The sequence below is a fragment of the Diadema antillarum genome, unplaced genomic scaffold, assembly GCF_040938485.1.
Source record: "Diadema antillarum isolate AM-2024a unplaced genomic scaffold, OU_Dant_1.0 seq00002411_RagTag, whole genome shotgun sequence".
Classification (NCBI taxonomy): Eukaryota; Metazoa; Echinodermata; class Echinoidea; order Diadematoida; family Diadematidae; genus Diadema; species Diadema antillarum.
Window position 1 is genome coordinate 44,437 of NW_027273022.1, and position 23,811 is coordinate 68,247.

A 23,811-nucleotide genomic window follows, 5' to 3' on the forward strand; every position below is an offset into this window, starting at 1 on the left:
GTCAAAGGTCAAAGGTTAAGGGTCAAAGGCCAGGTGTCAATGCCCCCTCCCCCCCCAAAAAAAAAAAAAAAAAAAAAATCTATTTTGTACTGTAATTACACTCTTTCTTCTTACCTTGGAAATTACTCAATGCATAAACTTATAAAAGGGTCCGTCAGAATTCTGTAAAAATTCTCAATTCCCCAAATATGTGTACTTGCACTCTTCAACAATCATAGCAAACCCAGTTCAAGGAAAGTGAACATTCAAGTCATTTCTGACAAACCTGTCATATCAATATTTTGCCAGTTAAGTGAAACTGTCATGGATCACACATTGTGAAGACATTGTACTATACGCCTATTGGGAGAATCATGCTTTATGGCGGAGGCATCAGTCACCATAGCGACATTTCTAGTTTTGTTACTGTAAAACATGATATATTCGCGGCATGAATTTTTCGCGAATTGGAGCCGACAGCCTTTTTCGTGGCATGAAATTTTCGCGAAATGCCACTGGCGTTCAATGCGTATAGTGTAAACAAGGACTTTCATGTGCATTTTAATTTCGCGAATCTTGGCGCTCGCGAAATTCGCGAAATTAAAATGCACGCGAAAATTCCTTGTTTGACAGTAATCATATTTGTAATTTGTAATTTGCAAGTGATTGACAAATGATGCCGTTGACAGAATCTTGGTTTGGAAGGTTTCTTAGGGGCATATCCAAGTAATCATAAGAAATGTGGAAAAATTATTATGAAATATATGGCACATATATCCACGTAGATATTCCTTTGGCCACATAAGTGAAGATCGAGGTACATGTATTATGAATCTATACAAGACAACATGCATAATTTGCACTGCATAGTCCCTTTAATGAGAGCCTGGGTGAAACACAGATCAATTTGAACAGGTGATGTGCCCCAAGGAAATAGCAGTAGCAACAATGATAAACACACTTGTCTTTACAACACATGTTAGGGACAGGAAAAAGACAGTTTGTACATGCTCGGCAGATGCAGGAAATGCAAAATGGATGACTGAGCAGAATTGTCGATTACCGTGAAATCTTGTGTTTGAGGTGCACACTGTCATGTATAAAGTGCATTCCTAACCTTTGATCGCAAAGGGAAAAAAAAAGGCTTTATTTGACAACTTACCGCTTTGCCACATGTAAAGCAATGTGTTACCATAATAGAAATGTGTGTGCATGAGTGCTTGTGTGTATGGGTGTGTGGTGTGTGTGTGCATGTGTGTGTATGTGTAGTAAACTGGTTGTTTATTAGGGTTGGATTATATAAATACAGTGATTGCAGATTGATAGAATAACAAGTAAAAGTGATGAAAGAATTTCAACATCACACCAATCCCTGTCCTTGAGCACATTTCATGTGGACACCCTCTGTGTTAATTCTCTCTTGACACCCACGTGGGCATGCCTCATTGGTTGCTAATGTTACTATTAAGTCTTGACACTTTTAGCTACATAGCAGTGTCATGAGGTCAAAGGTCAGATTATTACAATTTTTACCAAACCATCCTGATGTCTTTGTGAAGGCAATGCTGAAGGCTGCACTGCAAGTACTCCAAATATTTTATCAATTTATATGGAAATGTTTGTTTTGTATGAGACTGCATTGAGGATGTGTCAAACAAGAAGGAGATATGTGAGATATATATGCTGGGTTATATTAAGCTATATTTCCAGTTGCACAGACACATTGATGTGTTGAATGAAGCACCATTAAGGTCTGATTTATAGATTTGCTTTGTTTGTGCATATTTGACATATCTGTTTTTCTCCTCTTCTCTAGTCCTGTTTTTTTTTTTCTCTCTCTCTTTTGTCTCTCTGTCCTGGATCCTGTCTTTTACTCTGTTAACTAATGTATTCCATCTCTCAATCTTTCTTCTCTTCATATGTCTTTCTGTCTCTCTCTAAACACATCTCATATTCTCTGTCTCTAGTCTCCCTCTCTTTGTCTCCTCTCTGTATACATACATCATATGTTTCTCCCTCTCCTTTTAATATGTCTCTTGCAGTTCATATAATTCATCACAGAAGTATGTTGTATATCATTATATCTCCTCTCTCCTTTGTGCTGTATGGTGATCTATATGTTCTCCATCACTTCTCTATAATATGTATATCATAGTATATTTCTCCCTTTCATTTTGTAGCAGTCTTAGCAGTCCATATAATATTAGTTCCAGGACAATTACCCCCTTGACAATTACCCCAGACCCGTCCCCTGACCCTAATCATAATCCTGAACCTGAACCCAATTCTAATCCTGGCCCAAAATCTAACCCTAAACCTAACCATAATCTCGAATTGTCCATGGGGGTTGATTGTCCTGATACGGTTTTATCACCATACGTATAGGTTGTAATATACACGTATATCATTATACATTATCTCCTTTCTAACTTGTACTGTATGATTATCTTTGGAGGGGGGGGGGGGTGATTGTCCTGGTACAGTTATACTGTAAAAGTGGATATTTTCGCACTCGGCCGGTCAAGAAGACTTCTGTGTGTTTTTAATTCCACGGAATCAAGACATCAACTACTGCAACATATGGCAGGCAAAGATATTCGCATGCTTTTTATTTTTGCACTAGTTTCTGGTTGTGCGAAATGTGCAAGAATTTCAACACAGCAAAAATGTCCACTTCTACAGTATCACCATACATGTATGTTGTAATATGTCACTATACAGTATCTCCTCTCTCTCTCTATGTTGATCTCTGTGTGTATAATACAATTTTCTCTCTCTCTTTCATCCTGTCTCCCCAGTATGAGATGCTCACCGGTTCATTACCCTTTCAAGGAGCACACAGGAAGGAGACCATGGCCATGATTTTAAAGTGAGTACCACGGACCGACCCCATGGCTGACTGACCCCTTTAGTCCCATACACATACACACACACATGTCAGTCAGATGTGTGGGAATGCCATAAACACAGTTGTATATCAACTTGGTAATTGGCATCTCAGTGATCTGTGGGATAAGTGGCAGAGAGTCATATTCCATCTCTAGAAACCAAAAGCAGGAATCAATGCAGAAGCGGAAGAATTGTTAAAGGGGAGATGTCCCCTCGACAGAATGTGGATTCAGATAAGGCAGAAATGTTAATTGCATATATTGCTCTTCCTTAATTGAGCTTTACAACAATTTCTGATATCAATACAGTACAATACTGAGAAAATGTGAATTGAAGTTGTCTTTTTTGTCTGAGAAGTGCACATTTCTTTGACTAGTTACTGAAATACATCAAGGCAGATGTTCTTCATTCCTTCTCAAGGAGCTGGGATGAGTGCTGTTTCCATGTCCTAGAGATTTTTGAAATTCTTTAGGATGTTGCTCTGAAGTGTATGTCTTGGGGATTTTTTTTTTCTCTCTCTTCCCCGCTTGCTTCTGATTGTTGAATTAATTGATTTAGTTCAATTCAAGTTTCAATGAGAAATTGCCCATCCTGTGTATGTTTCTTTATGTTTATTTTTTTTATTTTCTGAGGCCGTTATCATTATCAAGCACTTGCTAAAAATGGCAGACTCCTGCATTTTTTTTCTCTCTCTCTGACTGGAAATACATGTGAGTGTATTGCAGATTTTGTCGATTTTGTTGTACTCGTTAAAATACTTTCAAAGATTATTGTGAATTCATTATGTGCATTTTTGTTCAAAATACACTGTTCATGTACCATAAACTATGCATGGTTTTCATGGAAATATGCAGAAATAAGATCAAACTGAAACTGTGGTTGATTGTTGTTGCTTATAATGTGTCCAGGGCCAAACTTGGTATGCCTCAGTTCCTGAGTCCCGAGGCCCAGAGTCTGCTCAGGATGCTCTTCAAGAGGAACCCACAGAACCGACTTGGGGCAGGGCCCAACGGTATCAACGACATCAAGACGCACCCTTTCTTCTCCACGATTGACTGGGATGTAAGTCGCTCACAGTCCATGGGCAGCCACCCCTGTGAACAGTCCCCGTAAAGACCACCCCCAGTGATACTGGAAAACCAGATACATGCGTGGCATGATATTTTTTCCCCCTGAAATGGAGGCACCAGCCTTCTTTGCAGCATGCAATTTTTGCATATTGCCAATTGCATTCAATACAGACAGGTGTATGCAAGAACTTCACATGCATTTTAATTTCGCAAATCCTGGCTCCTTGCCAAATTTGCAACAATTTCATGCAAGGGAAATTTTCTGGCTTTACAGCATTCTCCATACAGACTTACCAAGATTTTAACCCCAGTAGTCCCAGAGATTTCATTTCTGTGGTTTGTTGACATATTTTTATATTATACTGTTCAGAGTTCATTGTTGATTTTTATAAAGTAGACTACAAAACTTTCTTTCTTCGTTGTTCATGTATAGTTATTTCTTTCAGTTACAAAACTTTCAAAGGCTGCTTTAATTGCTAAATATATAAATGATCCAGAAGTGGGCAATGCAATTAAGAAGACCAAAGTTCCTGTTTCTTCATGCACTTGGTGATTTTTTTTTAATATTTCTGTCTGATTTTGTGCAGATGTAATGTATTCAGTTAGTCTCATCTACTTTTTCTCCAGTTTTAGATATGCAGGAAAATGGAAGGTGCTAATTATTTAATGTTGACAAGATGATAATTTTAGTAGGAAAAATCCTGTTACTCGGTGGATCAATTTTGCTGTTTTTTTTTCCCTCAAAGTTTATTCAGATATGTATATTTGATATTTGATCTTAAAGGCATTGATCAGGTGTAGATGTTTTGAATCATTTGCTGCTGCTTATTACTGAGAACTAACCGAAGGTGTGTTTGTGAACAATACCACTTCCACATGATTTACCCAACATGACTTCAAAAAAAAAAAAAAGGTCCGCAAAAGGTATACGTGACACAAGGTGTTTCTTAAAGTGGTCTGCCACTACTCTGCCCTCTCACTCTTGTATGCCAGGCCAGGGTCATGTGAAGCACTCAATAAGATGGCACTACTAACAACAAATAAAAGTTTGCATGTGAAACACCCCTCTTGATGCTACATAAGTGAGTGCCATTATCTGTTGCCTCTCCCTGCACGCAGAAACTGAGGAAGAAGGACCAGACGCCCCCATTCAGACCCGCCATCCCAACCAGCGACATCGTTCACTACTTTGACACGGAGTTCACATCCAGGACCCCGAGGGGTAAGCCACCATCTTAGCTACCTCCTGTCAATGAGTGTAGTAATAGTTTCCTGTAGTCACGATTGAATGAGATGGTTGTGGTATCAATCAGCCCTGACCCTTTAGGATACTAGCGAGTTTTCGCAAGCACGACGTAGCCGGTAGTTGAGCGTGTCGCGTGCAAAATTTGCTTCTGCACATGATCAAATCCGAGAAACGTCCCATCCTGGGGAAAACAAGTACGGTACTCAGCCAAAATAGCGTTCGGTCCCCATGCTGGGTAGGAGTGAGCCAGCCAGACAGCCAGCCAATCAGCGATCTTGTTCCCACGCGTCTGTCCTAACAGGAAAGCGAAACTGCTTAGATATGGGGACGGGAGTTTGAGTGTCCGTCACAGTTGATTGCTTGTGCGTACTCTCGGTCCTCCCGTCGTGTATCGAAAACTCCCTAACACCTGCTTAGAGCTGCCTAATTGTAAGGAAAGGAACAGAAAGGAACCTGCATTTGAAAAGCAAAGACTTCTTCTTTATTCCAAACAGAAGTACCAGATTTTATAGAGAATTAATATTTACATTTAATGCCTCTACTTTATTAAATTATCTACCTCAGAATCTAAGGCAAATTATTAACATAAATGAATTAAAATCTGCCATGAAAGCTCATCTTTTTACAGATTATGCAAACATGAAACTTAGTACCGGTGCAAATTTTGTACGTTCTATTATAGTCTTTCCTATTCTTGAGCACATAGGGACTTACGCACTGTATGTTATGTGCTATATATTCATCATTAGATATTATTTTGTATGTAGTCGTACTAGTTATCTCTTCTGTGTTTGTTTGTTTTGTTAAATCATATTTGTTTTCAACAGTCGCATGTGGAATGATCTAGAGTTGGTGAATACACAGAGTAAGCTAGCACGGGTACCTCTTTCGTTTCCCTCCCAATTTTGTGAAGATTTCGTCGGGCAAGAAGAATAATAAGGGTGTTAAGTTGCCACTAAACCCATAGTGTCCAAGGCAACTTAATGCCCTTCTCATTCTTAGACGACGATTTATTAACGATGTTCATGCATAAAACCGTCCTGTTGGAAGGTGCAAACTCTTTGCATTTTCTCTTACACCCGAGGCAGTTACATAACTTTCTCCCTTGCCATCTCTTCCCTTGTGCCCCGACCCCAGATTCGCCAGCCGTGCCACCCAGCGCGGGGGCTCACCAGCTGTTCCGGGGCTTCAGCTACGTGGACCCGGTCCTAGTGGAGGAAGCCCAGAGGGATGCGGCCATGAATAACTCACACGCATCACCAAAGGAACAGGTGAGCCCTGGTCTTCTTGAATTAACCCCTCGACTCCCACAGTCTCGGGTGGTAGGCTTCCACTGCAGTGCCACACTGAAATGTATTAGTCTCACTGGATTGAAAGATGCTGATATGTCTGTAGACTGTAGACTGAGCACACTTATTTCAGTACGTGCAATGTTTATTTATCTATCATGATTATTTTTGTTTTGTTTTCTGCGCATAGTACATTGTACATGTATTTAAGCCAAGGCTCGACGCTAACTTTTCGCTCCGATGGCCCCGTTAGGGCCACTAAAATATTTGAATTTGACATTTTGGTGATTCAAAAGAGAGATGTAGTGGCCTGAAATAAATTCATTTCCAATTTCAGTTGCCCGATCGGGACACCAAATGATAACTATTTTTGGACATTTGTCAGCCCAACATTAATTTCTAGTGGCCTTGGTCCACTACAAGACCACCTCAAATGTTGAGCCTTGCATAAACATGCCATGTACTGCACCCAGCGGGCTTGCTACTTTGGCAGAGATTTGCATTGGGTAATTTTGTCGGAACGATAAAACCCCAAGAAGAAGTTGCTTGAAAGCAAGCAAGTTTCTTAACAGTTGATGAATATGTGAGCCAAATTGTGCAAATTATGAGAAAGATATGACCCTTGAATGTAAGGATCTCAACAGACAGGCCATGCTGTGCACATCTTGTATAGGCTGTTGAACCATTTTTGTGTACCCAGACATATTAGTCTAACTTGCCATAGTGCTGTTTTATCAGCATTCAGTAATGCAGCCAAATTTGACCTTCAGGTAAAGTTAGCAAGCCTGCCCAGGTGGAGCAATGTTCCTCAGTCCAACATGGAGGCCTTGGTAACACAATGTGGATTAGGGGATTAGATAATCTCTGCTTACTGACATTTTGCCAATCAGGGAAGAAAGCACCCCAACATGATTGTGAATAACTGTAAATTGTAGATTGTAAATAAAGTGCATTTAGGATTAAAGGGGTGGTATAGTATTGGTTGAGGTGAGGATTCTGCTTTTAACTTTTTGCAAGATGATTAGAAAGCATTTCATTAAATATTTAAGAGCATCCAATTTTAAGAGGAATTCAAAGTTTATTTGATGAAAACCAGTTTTGAAATGGCAGAAATATCCAAAAACAAAGTGATCGTAATGAAAGGTGGGATATTTATATTAGGATCGCTTTGTTTTTGGATGTCTCAACCATTTCGAAACCAATTTTCATCCAGTAAACTTTAAATTCCTCTTAAGATTTTATGATTTTCATATTTCGTAAGAGGTCATTTCATTATCTCAAAGAAATTATGATAAAAAAACGTTGGAAACCTGAAGCCCCATCTCAACCGATACTGTACCCTCCCTTTAAGTCATGTGGCCATCATGTCTCTGGCATGGGAATCTCATCCTTTAAAAAAAACACAATGGAATACAGAATAAAGTTATGTTTTGGGGTTTGTTTGGGGATTTATTAGTTCTTTAAAGTACAAAATTTGGAAAATTCTAGATTTGAAAAACCCATGCAAGTAGAGTCCCAATTGTAAAGCCAAAACAGCTCTGTCTTTGTTCGTGGTTTGACATCTTGTAAGATATACCTAAGATCCTGTTGACGCCTATTGAATTACGTAGAAAACTGGCATGTACATTACAACAACAACAAATAGAGCCTGCAGCACTGTTATAACAGGTGTGGTTAATGGTGATATAGTATGAAGAGTGTCTTGGCACTGTCAACTTTCACAAGCTGTAAATCAAGCGCATTGTGGATATCAATAACAGACAAGAGTCGATCCTTGGCTGTTCGATTGCCCAATTAATCATGCAGTTATGTTGTCATTTTATATGTGGATAAAGTGAGTAAGGTAGATACAGCTGTATCCCTAGCCATGGAATTGATCCTTGGTTTTGTGTAATTGCTCATTGAATCATTTCCGTCTCCCACTTTCGGATTAGATCCATGGCTGTTTGATGAAGTGGAGGTGTTAATGTCAATCGTGTGACTGGTATGAAGCCTGTACAGGGTAATTTATGTACATGTGTCATGGGAGGCAGTTCAAATGTGAACTAGGGATGATGCTGCATTGTAAACTATTGCTTGAGTTTACACAAATATTAATACCGAGAGAGAAATGAGCCAATAAAGCGAGGGTGACCAAAGGATATGTGGAAGAGACAGTTTGAGGAAGAGCTGGGGAGGGTTGGATTAAAGGGACTGTACAGTACTGGTTGAGGTAGGGATTCAGGTTTTGAACATTCCTAAGTGAGATTATGAAAAGCCTTTTATGAAATATGAAAGAGCATGTAATTTTAAGAAGGATCAGGGTTTATTTGATGAAAATTGGTTTCTGAATATCTCACAAAACGTTCAAAGCTAAATCTTCACCTCGACCAGAACTGTACACACCCCTTAAGAAAGGAGGCTGTCACAATTTGGAGAGATGGCAAGAAGGTGTGAGAGCTGTTAATGTGAGAGCTATGAGGTGATTCTGGCCACCCCCATTATGGGGTACAGACCAGGATAAAAACCGGTATGATGATGATAGTGTTGATGATGATGATGAATGCTGACATGGTTTTCATTCAAACAGAGCTATAGCTGTAAACCATCATTGAATTTGTCATGATTTTTTGTTTTTGGATGAATACTTTTTAGATTATCCTTGGGAAAATACGTCAAGATCCCACTGGCAAAGAGCTTATTGTTTTTAATGAATATCTGCGATGGGCACTACTCTCATTATTCATTTTAACTGAAAAAATAAGCCAGTTCGTAATTAGCTCATGTACACCTTGGTAGAAATGACCTTTATTTTTTTCTCAGTTGGTTAAGCACATCACTCGTTTTCAAAGCGGTATGATGCATAAGCTGCCCAACATAACAATTTATGGAATTTGTGTTCAAACAAAGTGTGAACTTGTGTTTAGATCAGGTGACCAGAATAGTCTGTCAGTTGACACTTTAGTAGGCATCTAATTCATTGTTTCATATTGAATGCAATAACAACCTTTTTCTTTTGATATTGCCAAATACCAGGCTTGCTGTCAAGTGGATGTGCTGGCAAGCACTATTAAGATAAGGATCACATGAATAATCATCACATTACAGATGCTTGTCTCAGTGAATTAATAAACCAAAATGCCTGTTGGTACAAATGACCTTTTTCTGCTCGTGTGCAAAGTGGAATTACAAACTGGTCTATTGTCACATAGATTTTTTGTTTCCATAGAAGGATTGAAAAGTACTCTTTTTGTATAATTTCTATTCAAAGGGTACAGAAAGTGTGACATGCCTATTACCTGAGGCAAGACAAAAACCATACACCAAATCGAGTGGGGGGGGAATTTTTTTTTTTTTTTGAATGACAAGTTGAAAAACATTTTCATATTTTTCCTTTCCAAATATTCTGCATAAGCCTGGCATCGCCTATTGTTTCATTTCATTTCATTTTATTGTTCTGTATGGTACAATATAATCAACTATGATCACTTTCACAATAAACACATGGTTCATACCAATTCATGGTTGATTTTGCACATGGCAGGTAAGAATTGAAAGAATCAGGTACAATAGCAGGAATTGCTCTGTGATTGTCATTTGGGACCAGAAATTTGTTCATTATCGTTTTGAACATTTGACCCACTGACCTACAATAGAAAACAGATATCTGCAACTTTTAACTGAAAATTTTCCTTTATTTTCTTGTCTATGTGTCTTGTGTTTCAGCTACCGATAAAGCATGCAAGGATATCGTCCATTCATGACGAGTATGATCTACAAGAAGTAAGTTTCCTTTGCTGATTTCCGAGCTGCCAATGAGCATGTTTGTGTGTTTTGTTTATTTTTGGTATGTTAGGTTAATGTGTTTCTTTCTCTTTTTAGTGAGAAATTTCAAATGGCACACTATATTTTAGTTTGTTTTAGCAAACTTATATATGTAGTTAGCATGCATATATATGTAGAATCTCCAATTTTAACAATTTTGTCTTTCACCTGTTATAATGAGCATCTTATTGTGCATCATCGTTTCTTTAGGCCTGTTTGTTAATTTCTTATATTATTCATATGTTGCCTTTGGTTCAAGCAAAATAAATCTCTACTCTTTTTCTCTTTGGCAGTTTTTATTGTTTGAGGTTGTGATTCTGATATTAAGATAAAATCTATTTGTGTACACTTTTCCTTTTTCTTACTGTGACTGTACAATATCCATACACTTGTTGCCATGGTGACATATTGCCTTTATGCGCCACATGAATTTTTTGCAGGATATAGGTCTGGGCTCCTACTCAGTCTGCAAGCGCTGTACCCACAAGGCCACCGGCCAGGACTACGCCGTGAAGATCATCGAGAAGTCGAGTAAGGACTGCGGGAGGAGATTGAGATCCTCTTGAGATACGGTCACCACGGCAAACATCATCACATTAAGAGATGTGAGTCTTCCGCTTGGACTTAGGCATCATCATCCTTGGGGGAAAAATCCCAATGGTTTTGTTTTTGGTTTTGTTTTCTATTGAAGAGAGGATCTGTGATGGAGCAAGCAGAGAAGTAGAACCAGATGGTACTTATGTGTCTAATTAGATTTAATATGTGCATCAATGGAGATGAGGGATTATTAAACCTCCTTCGTTGGTATCTAGTGTATTCCATGAACTAGAATAGAGCTATTTGCTGTGTAGTGTAACATCTAGCACACTGGTTTCAAGAGTGTGTGTCCCTTTGGGAACCCTCAAACCCTGCCAAGTTCTCAGCAAATGACATCTCAAATAGATTTGCAAAGTCAGGCATGAAGTTCATCAGATTCTGTAAAATGTTTGTGTTGATTGATAACAAAGGGTGGTGGTAGCTACCAGTACGTTCTCTCACCGCTTAGGAAGTGATATCGAATGTCTTCCTATCATCTGGTTTTTGTACCTGTGTGGGCTCAGGTAAAAATATTCTGCCATGAAAAAAATTATGAAAAAATATTTGTCAATGCTCTGAAAAGAGTAGTAGCGAAATGTCATAACTAGAATCCGATCAAGATGGATGGAGTGCAATTGCTCTCTCATCGAGGGATGATTGGCCACTTAGCTCACTGCTAGTATCCTCTGTCTCCATGGCAACAGGTGTTTGACGACGGCAAGAGTGTCTTCATGGTGATGGAGTTGATGCGGGGTGGAGAGCTGCTGGACAGACTGCTGAAGCAAAAGTTTCTCTCGGAGCGGGAGGCTTGTGAGATCATGCTGACTGTAACGCGCACTGTGGACTTCCTTCATCAGCAAAGGGTGAGTTGAACTTTGACCCTCAACTTCCAGGGATTATGGGTCTTATGTTTTATAAGTTCTGTGATATTATGTCAAATGGTCTACATAAATGGTGGTTAATGAATTGTCGTATTGTGGTCACATGACTAATGGAGCAAGGATCTGAGATTGTTATATTGAGAGCAGTGTGATTACATCAGGTAACATAATTCCAGAATTTTACTGGCTGCTTATGGGTCAAGAATGAAATGATGTTTATTCAGGACATATAATATGACGATTATTGTCTTGTCTGTTATTGTTATATAACACTTGACAGTCCCTTGGGAGTTATATTTCCCCCCTCAAATATTTTCTGGGTCACATGAAATAAGTAAGGCTGTGAGATATAATTAATACTGTTTTGAGATGCAAATACCACATCAGAATTTACTCCAGATCTCCATTTTAAAGCATTGCACATCAAAAACTACTGGATGTTTACATGTACACTGTAAATACACAATCTTAGTGACATTGATTACCATATTGATGGTGATGATAATAATGATTATAATCACAAGCACAGTGCAACGACAAATTCTAGCACTGCCATGCAAAAGAACATTGCATACTGGTAACTAGGACCATGTCTCTGTATGAGGTGCACACATGTGGGTCAAGAGTGTAAAATATCTTGTCCAGTGCTGTATGCACCGGGCATTATTTGAGTCTGGGATCTCCGTTAAAAGAGTCTCATCCACTACACCACAGTGCTCACACACATTATTCATGTGATGTTACAAGTAGGTATTAGATCTCATATGCAAGATGTTGTGGGGTGCATGGATATCTGTGATCTTGTTGCATTGTAGCACACACTTTCATATTAATCACCTTTGCCTTTCTCTAGCTGGATAGAAGGATACAAGAAAACAGCTAGGACTTCTAATGCTTCTTTTGTCTGTATATCAGTAAGGCCATAGAATACTGTATATGCCATATATTTCGCGAGTCTAAATTTTCGCAAATCGGAAATTGCCGACAATTTCGCGAATGGTTAAATTCGCGATCGTGGAGTCCTGTACTGAACAGAGAAATGTACATGCGTACGTCACATTCACATCGGGATCAGAGTCAATATTTTCACGTGTCTTTAATTTCGCAAATAGCACATGACTCGCGAAATTCGCGAAAATAAAAACCTCGCGAAATATTTGGCGTATACAGTACTTCTTTTGTACATCGTGGAGTACCGGGTGATGCATGTGAGCAACAGAACTGAAGAGTGCCCCAGTTTAGTCAGCTGTGATTCTCAGACTGCCCCAAGGCCTAGAGTAAAAGTAAAATGCTCATCTTCCAGCTAGAGGGGATAGTGGTACTGTAGTATAAAGGAGTCAGTGCCATGTAGAAGCTTGAAAACATTCCAACTCTTTTTCCATAACTTTTTGTTCAGGCTTCTTAGGAGTTTTCAGGATACGATCACGTGTCTAGTGTTGTTTGTTGATTTTGTTGGATGAGAGCTCTCGTAATGTCACATATCTATGTTTGTTTGATTTGCCGTAGGTCGTTCACAGAGATCTCAAGCCAAGTAACATTCTCTACGCTGATGAGAACCTGTCGCCGTGCTCCCTGCGTATAGCAGACTTCGGCTTCGCCAAGCAGATGCGGGCCGACAACGGCATGCTGATGACGCCTTGTTACACAGCCAACTTTGTGGCTCCCGAGGTAGGCATTGGTATTATTTACATGTCCACACTGAAACAGAAAATTTTTATTGATTAATGTTATATGCTACATCTCGTTTGTATGTAGCTTCTTGCTGATCAATGTGATAATGGTTTCATATTGTGTCACTGGAGACAATATTTAGAGTTTGCTGTAAAAAAAAAGAAGAGATAATAATAATGAAATAAATAGATAAAATATATATATATATATATATATATATATATATATATATATATATATATATGTGTGTGTGTGGAAATGGTTTTCCAGCAATTATTGTGTAAATTGATAATCTGATGCTAGTATACACAAGTTTTTCTCATCTTGATTGTCTAAATCATTTCAGATGATCTTTTTGTATGTTTAATTGTTTAAGTGTCACTCTGTTAATGTAGTATGGGTGACATTAAAGTGCTCACTTAGTAGAACTCATACACATCCGTAAGTTGACAAGACCTTTATATTGAAATCATGAATTTTCAAGAGTGTGAAAATTGTTCTTATTTTTGCAACATTTTTGCAAAATAACATCAATGTAGAAACACTGTTTTGGAATAACATTGATAATTGTAGAGTTTTAAAACTCATGTCACTATATTTTTATTTTTAACTGTAAAGCAAGATATTTTTCGCAGCATGAAATTTTTGTGAATTGGAGCTGATGGTCTTTTTCATGGCATGAAATTCGTAAAATGAAAATACAAACAAACATTTTTGGTTTTTACAGTATTCAAAATTAAGCTAGGGGGGTTTGAATACATGCCAATTGAGATACGAGGTATTGTCACCATTGGTATAATATGCTTGTGCTCACATTGGCACGTAAAATGTGTGTAACACACCAATGAAACATTGCTGTGACTGTTGTGAAGACTGTGCTAAGATGGTTGGTATCCTCTCTAACAGGTGCTGAAGAGGCAAGGATATGATGCAGCCTGTGACGTCTGGAGTCTGGGTGTTATTCTATACACCATGCTGGCTGGGTAAGTCTCTCATCGCTCAGCTCCTTAGGGGTCACATTTCATGATTAAGATCTGTGCAATTTCAAATTAAATAGCAATCATTGCATATACCATAGCAATGAATGTCACATGCTGAATGATTGCTTTCTTTTTGCCTGGTACAGTAATGCTGCGTTTACACTATGTTACCGGTGGCCACAGCAGTCACGTTTCAGGCCATCGTAGACAAACGGGAAGGACGTGAGACAACACACGGTGGGACGAAAAGGGCAAACGTTGCAGGCCGTGATCGCCGTGGATGCCAAAAAATTTGCCACGGCAGTGCCGGTGCTAATGAGAAGCCTTGTAAGCTGTAATAAAATGGGGTGAACGCAACAAAGCCTGACAACACGTAGTAGACCGTAACAAAACTTGGAGGCGGTCTGTAGTGGTACGTGACGGAAAATATTGTGTAGTCTAGCCTGACCAGATGCGGTGAGAACAGTGTCTGATAGCTACATGTTCACCGAAGCGTGGACTGGAACAAACAGGACTAGAATACGGAGGGGAAAAAACAGGAGATTGTCCCATCTACCCACGGTGCATTACGTTTCAGGCAAACGGGGCTACCGTGGCCGCCGGGAAGATGGTGTAAACGCAGCATTACAATGCTCGTGATCAGAGCCATGCTGATTTTCACTAGAAAAGATGCACAGTATTCATCATGTGCAAACCTCTCCTGTCTGTTTCAAACTGTGTAAAAAGGGGTATGTGATGACAAAATAACATTTATCAACTGGAATGCAAAAAACTCCTCTAAAAATCAATTCAAATGAGTTTTTTTTTTAAATCATGTTTTGTGTCTGTGATTGCACATTATGGTAATGAAAAATGATGAGATTTTTAGTCTTAATAAAGTAATGGACTGCCACTGAATTTGTACAAATGTTGTCCATTGCTCATTGCTGTGAATAGAATCATTGCAGTAACTGTTTAGGAACTAACTTTTAATATGAAAGATTTATACGGTTGCTCATGTGATGAGTTTGGAGACAGCAAACAGGACACTCTTAAGCTAAGCCCTGTATTCATAAAGGTGGTTTAAATCAAAACCAAGGTTTGAACTTAGTCCATTGACTGAACTAAGCATGAAATAGGCATATTTTTTGTATGTGATTGTTAATGCGTGGTCATTATGTGATGTCTGTTGGCGTATGCGAACTGTCAGGAGCATTTGCACAGAAGAAATTATCATAAGCCATGGACTAAATTGAAACTACCTTTGTGGATACGAGCCTTTTTATGGGCTAAAGATAATAGAGAGAAACCCAGGATAACAGGGAGGAAATTTTTGTTTGTTTATTTGTTTGTTTGTTTGGGTTTTTTTTTTAGTTAACCAGAAACATATTCAAAAATCTGCCTCACTCCTATTCCTTCTCCCTGATGCAGCTACACACCCTTCGTGCACAAACCAGACGATCCAGGCAAGGTGATACTGTCCCGCATCCAGGAGGGCAAGTTCATGTCAATGGAAGGCGGAAACTGGGACAACATCTCAGACAGGGCAAAGGTCAGTCCTACCTACGCCAGGTGGATTACTCAGACACCCTGTAATCAGTCGTGGGTGTTCATTTTATCCTCAGTGTGGTCGCCCTGATAGCTTACGGGGCTTGGGTTATGTGGGAGCAGTGGCTTCTCTGTGAGCTATTAACCCGTTGAGGACGGTTTGATTTTTCTACAACAGGCCTTTCCCAAAGACGCTTGCCCGAGTAAACTCGGGACTCGTCCTCAACGGGTTAAGAAAAATCGAAGGAATCTGATTAGAGAGTGTCTGAATAAAGGTGGGCGAAAAAGCGATTGTCTAAATTAAAATCAAATAAAATTGCATACAATTGTTTATAAATTGAATAGTTACAGACTTTAATATGTCATCACATGTGTTCTCTTGTGTTCATCATTTCAGCTAAATTTGGGGGGGGGGGGGAATGGAAATGATAATGAATATCATGCAAAGTATAAGTCAATAGATAACCCTCACCCCCCCCCCCCCCCAAAAAAAAAAAAAAAAAAAAAAAAAAGGAGCATCTTTGATATGATATTCCTTGTCAAATATGTATCATCCAAAAAGCTTGTTGGCAAGTACTTTGTTGAAATAGCATCACTCTTTACAATACACACACTGCATTCTCAAGCAGTATTCCTCTCAGTGATAGAACTTTTGGGCACACCAAAGTTCAGAGCTAGGCAATTGGGAATTCGTAACGAATTGTCTTATTGCCTAGTCAAAGAAGGGGTTTATGAAACATAAACTGCAAACTGTGTTTAATGGTTGTATGCTTGTATCTCCTTCCTTACCTCCCAGGACTTAATATCACGGATGCTTCATGTGGACCCGTACCAGCGGCCCAGCACCAAGCAAGTCCTGCAGCACCAGTGGTTCCAGCGCATCGACCTCCTCTCTGAGCTCAGGCTCCAGGCTCCAGAGAGTGATCTGGTGAAGGTGGGTGCTCCCACTCCCCCCCCCCCCCCCTCCTCGGAGGCACCACCCTACCCTCTCCCCCACTTTCCCCATACTCCCTCCCCCATCCTCCCTTGATAACACAATCACAAATTTCATTTCATTTCATTTTATTGATTGGTTTCTTCAGCATTTGCACAAACAAAATTTTCTGAAGAAAATAGATATTTCAGATGTAATGAAAATAACGGTGCAATTTGACATCCTGATTTAACACAAGACGGGCCTAGCAAAATCAGTGAGCAATATTGATTTTATTTTCTATTGCAGAATGTTTGATGGGGTTTAAGGAGTTGACACAGAATGCATGCTTGAGAGCAATAATAACATATATGTTCACAAACACACATATTTCATCACTTCCCTTTCCCTAGCTAGTTCAAACTTCTCAACAAATCTCTTCTCTTTAATACTCATGAAGCTTTTCCCTCTCAATGTCTCTCTTCAGCATACTTTTTTTTATTTGTTTTATTCGTGATCATTTCTGTTTGTGCAGTAACAAGCAATAAGAATTGAAGGTGGTTAGGGTTTGATAAATGGTTTGATGACGTTACTTATTCATCACATGAGTCTGAATGTGATGCTTTTAAGACATGCCTTGTAAAACATATACTAGTGATATGTTGAAATAGTTGTGATTGTTCCAGGAACTCTGCTGTTGTTGGAAAGATCGAGTGAATCCAGGTCATTCTGTCATGGCTAGTCGCTAGTCAGTAGTAACTGTTTACAAAGGGCACTTCCTAAATCCTTCCTGAAAAGAGTGTGATTTCCAAGTCAAATCATACCAAATCCATGCTGCATGTCTGAATATCTTTCACTGATTATAAATACCAGGTACTGTAAGGGTGGATATTTTCGTGCAACTGATTTTTCCCGCTTGGCCGGATGAGAAGAATTTTGTGTGTTTTTAATTCCGCGGAATCAAGACAGCAACCACTGGAATATATGGCATGCAAAAATATTTGCGTGCTTTTATTTTCGTGCTAGTTTCTGGTTGCGGAAAATGCGCAAAAATTCCAACACCGTGAAAATTTCCACTTTTACAGTACACTTAAACTTAAAATATGGCAATAGTCCGAGATACAACACACACGCACAGCACACAGACTTGAGTAGTGTCGTTTTGTAAACTGCCAAATGAAATTTAAAAAGTTGCATACCCTGTTGTGAATATGGAAGAGTAAAGTGTTGATTCAAAATTTTAAATGGAGCAACTGGGTGGTGCTTGTTGCCAACATCAATAACGAATGCCTCCATATGAAAGATGCAAAATCAAATGTTTGCCTAAGTATTTTTCTACTTTTGAAAAACTGTGAAATTGCAATGTAATATCCAACCTGCCCTGTCTTCCCTCTTATCTCAGTCTGCAGTGAAGGCCACATTCAAGGCACTGAACCAGGCCCAGGCGGAGCAAGGGCCCCTGGAGCCGGTCACCTCTTCCAACCTGGCCCAGCGACGGAAGCTGAAGAAGCTGAGCTCCACCACCATCTAAATCTCCCTCTGCCCCACCCCCTCTCCCCTCCACCAGCACACCACACCCTGCCCCGCCCTGCCCCACCCTCCCGCCGCTACCACCACCCATGCAGCACCCTGCAATGCCAGTCTCGTCCAGGTGTTAATGACCCTTAAACATATTTGCGTTGTCTCTCTCTATCTCTCAGTAGACTGCCCTGTAGTGGCAGGGCTAACATTCTTCACAAGGGGAATTGAAGTCAGTAGAGACTACTCTAAGCTGCTCCTTCACTCAATTCACATGCCAAATACTCACAATTAGTTAGATCCGCTGCCCAGGCAACTCAGATCATTTCTTTCTTTATCCCAGAAACTGAAGGTTGAGTCACTTGCCACAGTGAGACACAAATGCATTCACAGTTGTAAATTTTCACTCTTTTTAACCAGTGTCCTTTGCTGTGCCCAAGAAACTGTGTGCCCTGATGTCATGTAAATATGTGCAAGTTTCAAATGATCCATGAAAGTCAGAGTGGTCACTGAATTTAGTATTGGATCGGGCAAACCATTCAATTTTGGCAAATTTAACTAGCAGCAATACGTATTATCATTGTGCTTCATGCTGAACACTGTGGTTTCCATTTTAAGCAGCCAGAATGCACCATTTGTGAATTTCCACTTACCTAGTGCTCAGTTTTTCGTTGAACAGGTCAACCTCAGAATAGCCCCGTTTCCCATTAATCTCCCTTCTTACCGGGAAAGCAAGCTAAGGCGGGTGGGGCACACTTGCTGCAACCACACCTTCACATGCTCGCAAGAGGTTGTACACAGTAGTTACATTATTAGCTCACTTTTCACCATGTACCTAGGTAGTAATTAATCTCAAGTCAAAATCTAATTCCAGCACCTGAGGGCTAGAGAGGAATATTTGTGAATCCATTGATGTATCCAGAAGCTGATATCATGGCCAGGAAAATCTCGCCAAAACTCTTGCTACAAAAAAAAAAAAAAAGGGCTGTATGGAACTGATGCCTTGGGGACCGTAAACTAGACCTGATGTGTTTCATTCAACTTCCCATCCACTCCCATTGCTCATTCTCAAAGGACACAGATTTTATTTCAAACATGCGTGTCTTCGCAAAAAAACTCTTGTGATGTGTGGAACTTTTTCGGTGTTGAGGGCCACACATGACAAAAACAAAGAAGTTTAAAACTTCAATGTTGCCAAAATTTGTTCATTTGTTCTCCAGATTTGTTTGCATCAATACATTACGACACACCAGATACCCTCAAAATTCTGACTCTATGTACATCTGTGAAGTTCTTCTACATCAGATGAAGAGAAGAACAAGGTAAATTGAAGAAATACAGTATCTTGATTCTCTGTGTGATGTTTCTTAGCATCTCTACAGAGGACTGACTCATTGTTCTAGTTACAATCTCATATACACCAGTACGTACTGTCCAATAAAAATGATCCAGTCATAATGCTGGACTTTTTAAAGGGACTCTAATACACTACGTCAAAAGGAATGCAGATTCGAAGGCGATGATGCAGAAAGAAGCTAGAATCTTGCTGCTTCATATCAACAAATCGGCTTTCAACCTGCAAGACTCGGAAAACAAGCTGTGATGTTTCCCTCCTATTCTGAACAGTTTCTGACACCCGTAACTTTTTGTGCCTTTGGACTCTGTATGTGACCAAGTTTTTTCAGTGGATTATGTCTCTAAGTCCACATGTTTTATGGGGGGAAAAATAAGATATGAAAAGAGGCCAGCTTTCGTACCACTTTAGGATGGAAGGGGTTAGTGATAGCGTGATACAATCTTTTTGGCGACCACGCCCCCAGCTTAAAAGTGCTGCTTGCTTCACTGGCATATCTTGAATGCTGCTGTGTGATTTGGAGTAAATATCTGATTGGCATTATTAAGAGTCATAGTGTGTTATGGCGAGGGCCAACGTGTGCTGACTCTGACTGTAGCCCTACTTTGTCTGTAGTTCCGAACCCACCGGTCACCTCACGTCTAATTCAGAGAAAAGGAGGACAGTGCAAGTACATTCGTAGAGATTAAGTCAAGGTGCAAGTCAAAGAGTTTCTCAACTTTTTAAAACTTTCTATTCCCTAACCCCTGACACCAAAATTTATCTGACACAGCTACACATTTTGTATACTGTGAGTGAGAAAAATTATTGTTTTTTTCCCCCCTCTTTGTGCTGCTTGTAATTGTATCCAGCACATTGTAAGATGCTCATGTGTCCATGCAAAAGAGTTGAAAGAGAGTTGAGAAAAAAAAAAAAATGTTCTGTTAAGAGATGATTTTTAACAGCAGTTGTACAGGATGGAAGTTGGATATTTCGAAAGATGGTAGGTCTGCCAAAGGCAACGTTTTTGCCAGAGGAAATCAAATGCAGGCATGAATGTCGATGGTAGATGTTTGCGTCGTTGCTTCATTCTTAGGCCATTGAGATAATATGTTTAGTGACAAAGCTAGTTGGTGTGAGGGACCAAACTTAGATGAATCAACATGAGAAACAAACAGACAGACAAACAGATGTTTATTGCTTTTTTTTTAAGGGTGAGGATATATTATGTGAAATGGAGAGGTGGGATAGAGATTTGACATTTTTCTGACAGAGATTTCTTATGTCGATTTGATTGAATCATGAGATTATCTTCTTCTTTCTTTTTTCCTTTATTGTACATTTATTTGACTGTACATCTGAAGCATGCTGGTACAAAAAAAAAAAAAAAATCATGATTTTGTGACCTTTTTGCAGGCAATTTGACAATAAGGCAACTTTGCCCAATGTTGATAACATTTACCTAATTATGTACCAGTGCATAGTAGCATCAGAAACCTTTATATGGTAATATGTAAAGCTTTATGTCTTTATGTTAATCGTATCTATTCTGATTTCTTTGCAAAGCATATGACTAGTAGGCATTTTTTTCTCCCAAAATGTGTGATCATAGGGATTTTCTGTGTGCATCTTTTTATGATGATACTCTTTTTTTTTTTCTTAGCAGCCTGCGAATTGTGTAGATATGATTTCTTGTGTGATGATGCATACCAAATTCAATCCGAACATAAAAAATATGAAAGTATTTTGATATCAATCGAAACTACTCACATACGTCATTGTATATTATCTGAAGTTATTATGTTATATATAGGATTATCAAGAAGCAAATTTATGTTGTTGTTTTTTTCTCTGGAGCCTTTCGTTTGTCATAGAATTTTTGTAAGACATGATCATGTTTGTTTGAGATTAAGTCAAGTTTGGTCTTGCAGGGTAAATATGCATCTAACATCAAAACAATATTGGAAAAAAAAAAAGAAGATTGAAATTACCTATATATCCAGTAGTGTGGGTATTTAGGTGTGTGCCAATAAACAGTTGGTTCATCACTTTTGTAATTGCTCCCTTGACCGAGGTAATAGCAGTATTTTCTCACTTTTTTTCTGTACTAGTAAATTTGTCGTCAGTTTAGCTCACAAATGTAAAAAGTGTGTAATGTCTTTTGATAGAATCCAATCTATGACGGCAGACTGAGCTAAAGAGAATGCTATGATTAATGAGCTTGAGTCTTTTCAACGTTTGATGTATATTAACCAACACTCCTTGGGCAAACAAGAGTCATGTGTTATCTTCTTTGCCCGTTGTGCTAGTTGTGATCACTGCTGTGTATAAAATACTGCCTTAGACCTTGCATTTTTGAAGAGCTTGCTTTACTAGACCTTTGCAAGCAGTGAAATCATATGAAAATTGCAAGCGTGAATGTAATTTGCTTTTTCTTCTGGATTATATTTGAATTGATATGATTATCCACTGATGTGAAATTCATCCTCTATTTTCGGTGGGGCCATACTTAAATAAGTGGTACTATCTCAGCCTGTAAATTGGTTTGTGTTGTCCACCAATATGCTCCGTGATCAAACAACAACGATAGGAAACCTTGAATTGTGCCCATCTCGGGGACAGAAATGTAACAATGTGATGATGATTATGTGCACAATTTATACTGATTGTCAACAATGTCTGTATTGGAATCATTAGTATTTTTACACGAATTGAATTTGAGCAAGTATCTATAAAGCTTGCGAACAGAATTTCATGCATAGTGCCAACTGTAGGTCTGCGTGGGGCTCTTTCATTTTATTTGTTGTTTTTCTCTCTCTCTATCTTTCTTTGATTTGGAATTTTTCTCTGTAATTTGTATGTTGTTCCAGTCGAATTGAACTGTGTACTGAAATGTAAGTGCATAATAGATGTCCGCAGTTGAGAACAAACCTCTCTGATGTTACGATAATGGAAAGTGATTATTTCTACAGAACAAACATGTGCAGAAATGGAAAGTCATTGGTGATATGTGATTTTAAATGTTACTAGATAGCGCTATGAGTTTGACATCCTTCCCTAAAAATAACCTTCCTCGTTGGCAGTTCAAAAGTCATTTCCTTTTCTTTAATGAGGTATCTCTCCTTTTTTCTTTTCTTAATTACGTGGTACTCGAAATGTATGAACTTAAACTACCTCTTCAAAAAACCGACTGAATGAATACTTTGGTATGAGTGTGTTCGCACAACCAAGCTTGTTTCCACTAGATTTCGGCAGGAGTGCCTGTGAGTAGAAGACAGATTTTAGGACAAGCATGCCAGCTTCCCAGTATAGACTGCTTTCGATTGTCCATCAGCTGTCGGCAAAATACCTGCTCTTTAAAAAAAAAAAGAAAAACAAAGAAAAACAAAAAAGAAATATGATGACACCAAAGAAATGTCAATTCATTTTTTTTTTTCCTTATTTTTTTTCCTCCTTCATTGGAAGAAGTGTGTCATATGTGTACTTTTGGTTTTAATTTGGCAAGGCAACTTAATGACACTAATATCAGTGTATGGAGTGTCTGTTCTACCGTTTGTGGTTTATCAGAATTTGTTTCTGTTTGTTTTGTTTTTTTGTTATGGGTAAAGTATCAGAAAATGAATGGATAAATTCCACAGGTTTCTTGAACAAAGAGACTTGAAAATAGTTCTGTGTGTGTTTGTTAGTTAGGACCTGAAAAAAAAAATAATTGTGCATGATGGTAATGATTTATACGAATTAATAGTTTTTTTTTTTGCAAAGATGTAGGCACCAACATACAAGGATGGAATGTGAAGGTTTGACTGAGGAAAAGTGATGACATATTTACATGAAGAAAAAAAAAGAAAGAATTTGTATGAAAGAAACTTAGAGTAGATGAAACTAACATTATACCAGTAGAGCTCACCAGATATCACGTAAGAATGCACAAGCATTCAGTACGTTTTGATGGTATCCATTCTTAAGATTTTTGCGTTGCGTTCCTGTGGGGTTTTATTTGTCTTTTGTCTTCTTCGTGTATGACGTTGTCAAGTCATTTGTGTTGCACGTTCTCTCTTCAATTTTGTTTGTGTGTGTGTGTTTGTCACGTGAAGTCAAACTTCAGACCCAAGCTTTGCTTCAGTGTAGACTCTCT

General features: G+C 38.9%; 1 protein-coding gene across 1 annotated transcript in view; it reads left to right on the forward strand.

Annotated features, from left to right (window-relative positions):
* Positions 1-18,356, forward strand: part of LOC139714760 (ribosomal protein S6 kinase alpha-3-like) — a 56,295-nt gene extending 37,939 nt beyond the window's left edge. The window contains 14 exon segments of the mRNA XM_071626426.1: positions 2,778-2,848; positions 3,777-3,930; positions 5,058-5,160; positions 6,322-6,455; positions 10,179-10,235; positions 10,718-10,814; positions 10,817-10,857; positions 10,859-10,882; positions 11,558-11,716; positions 13,241-13,402; positions 14,312-14,388; positions 15,796-15,916; positions 16,709-16,846; positions 18,228-18,356. Of these exon segments, the coding sequence (XP_071482527.1) occupies positions 2,778-2,848; positions 3,777-3,930; positions 5,058-5,160; positions 6,322-6,455; positions 10,179-10,235; positions 10,718-10,814; positions 10,817-10,857; positions 10,859-10,882; positions 11,558-11,716; positions 13,241-13,402; positions 14,312-14,388; positions 15,796-15,916; positions 16,709-16,846; positions 18,228-18,356 (1,467 nt within the window).
* The last annotated feature ends 5,455 nt before the right edge of the window (positions 18,357-23,811 follow it).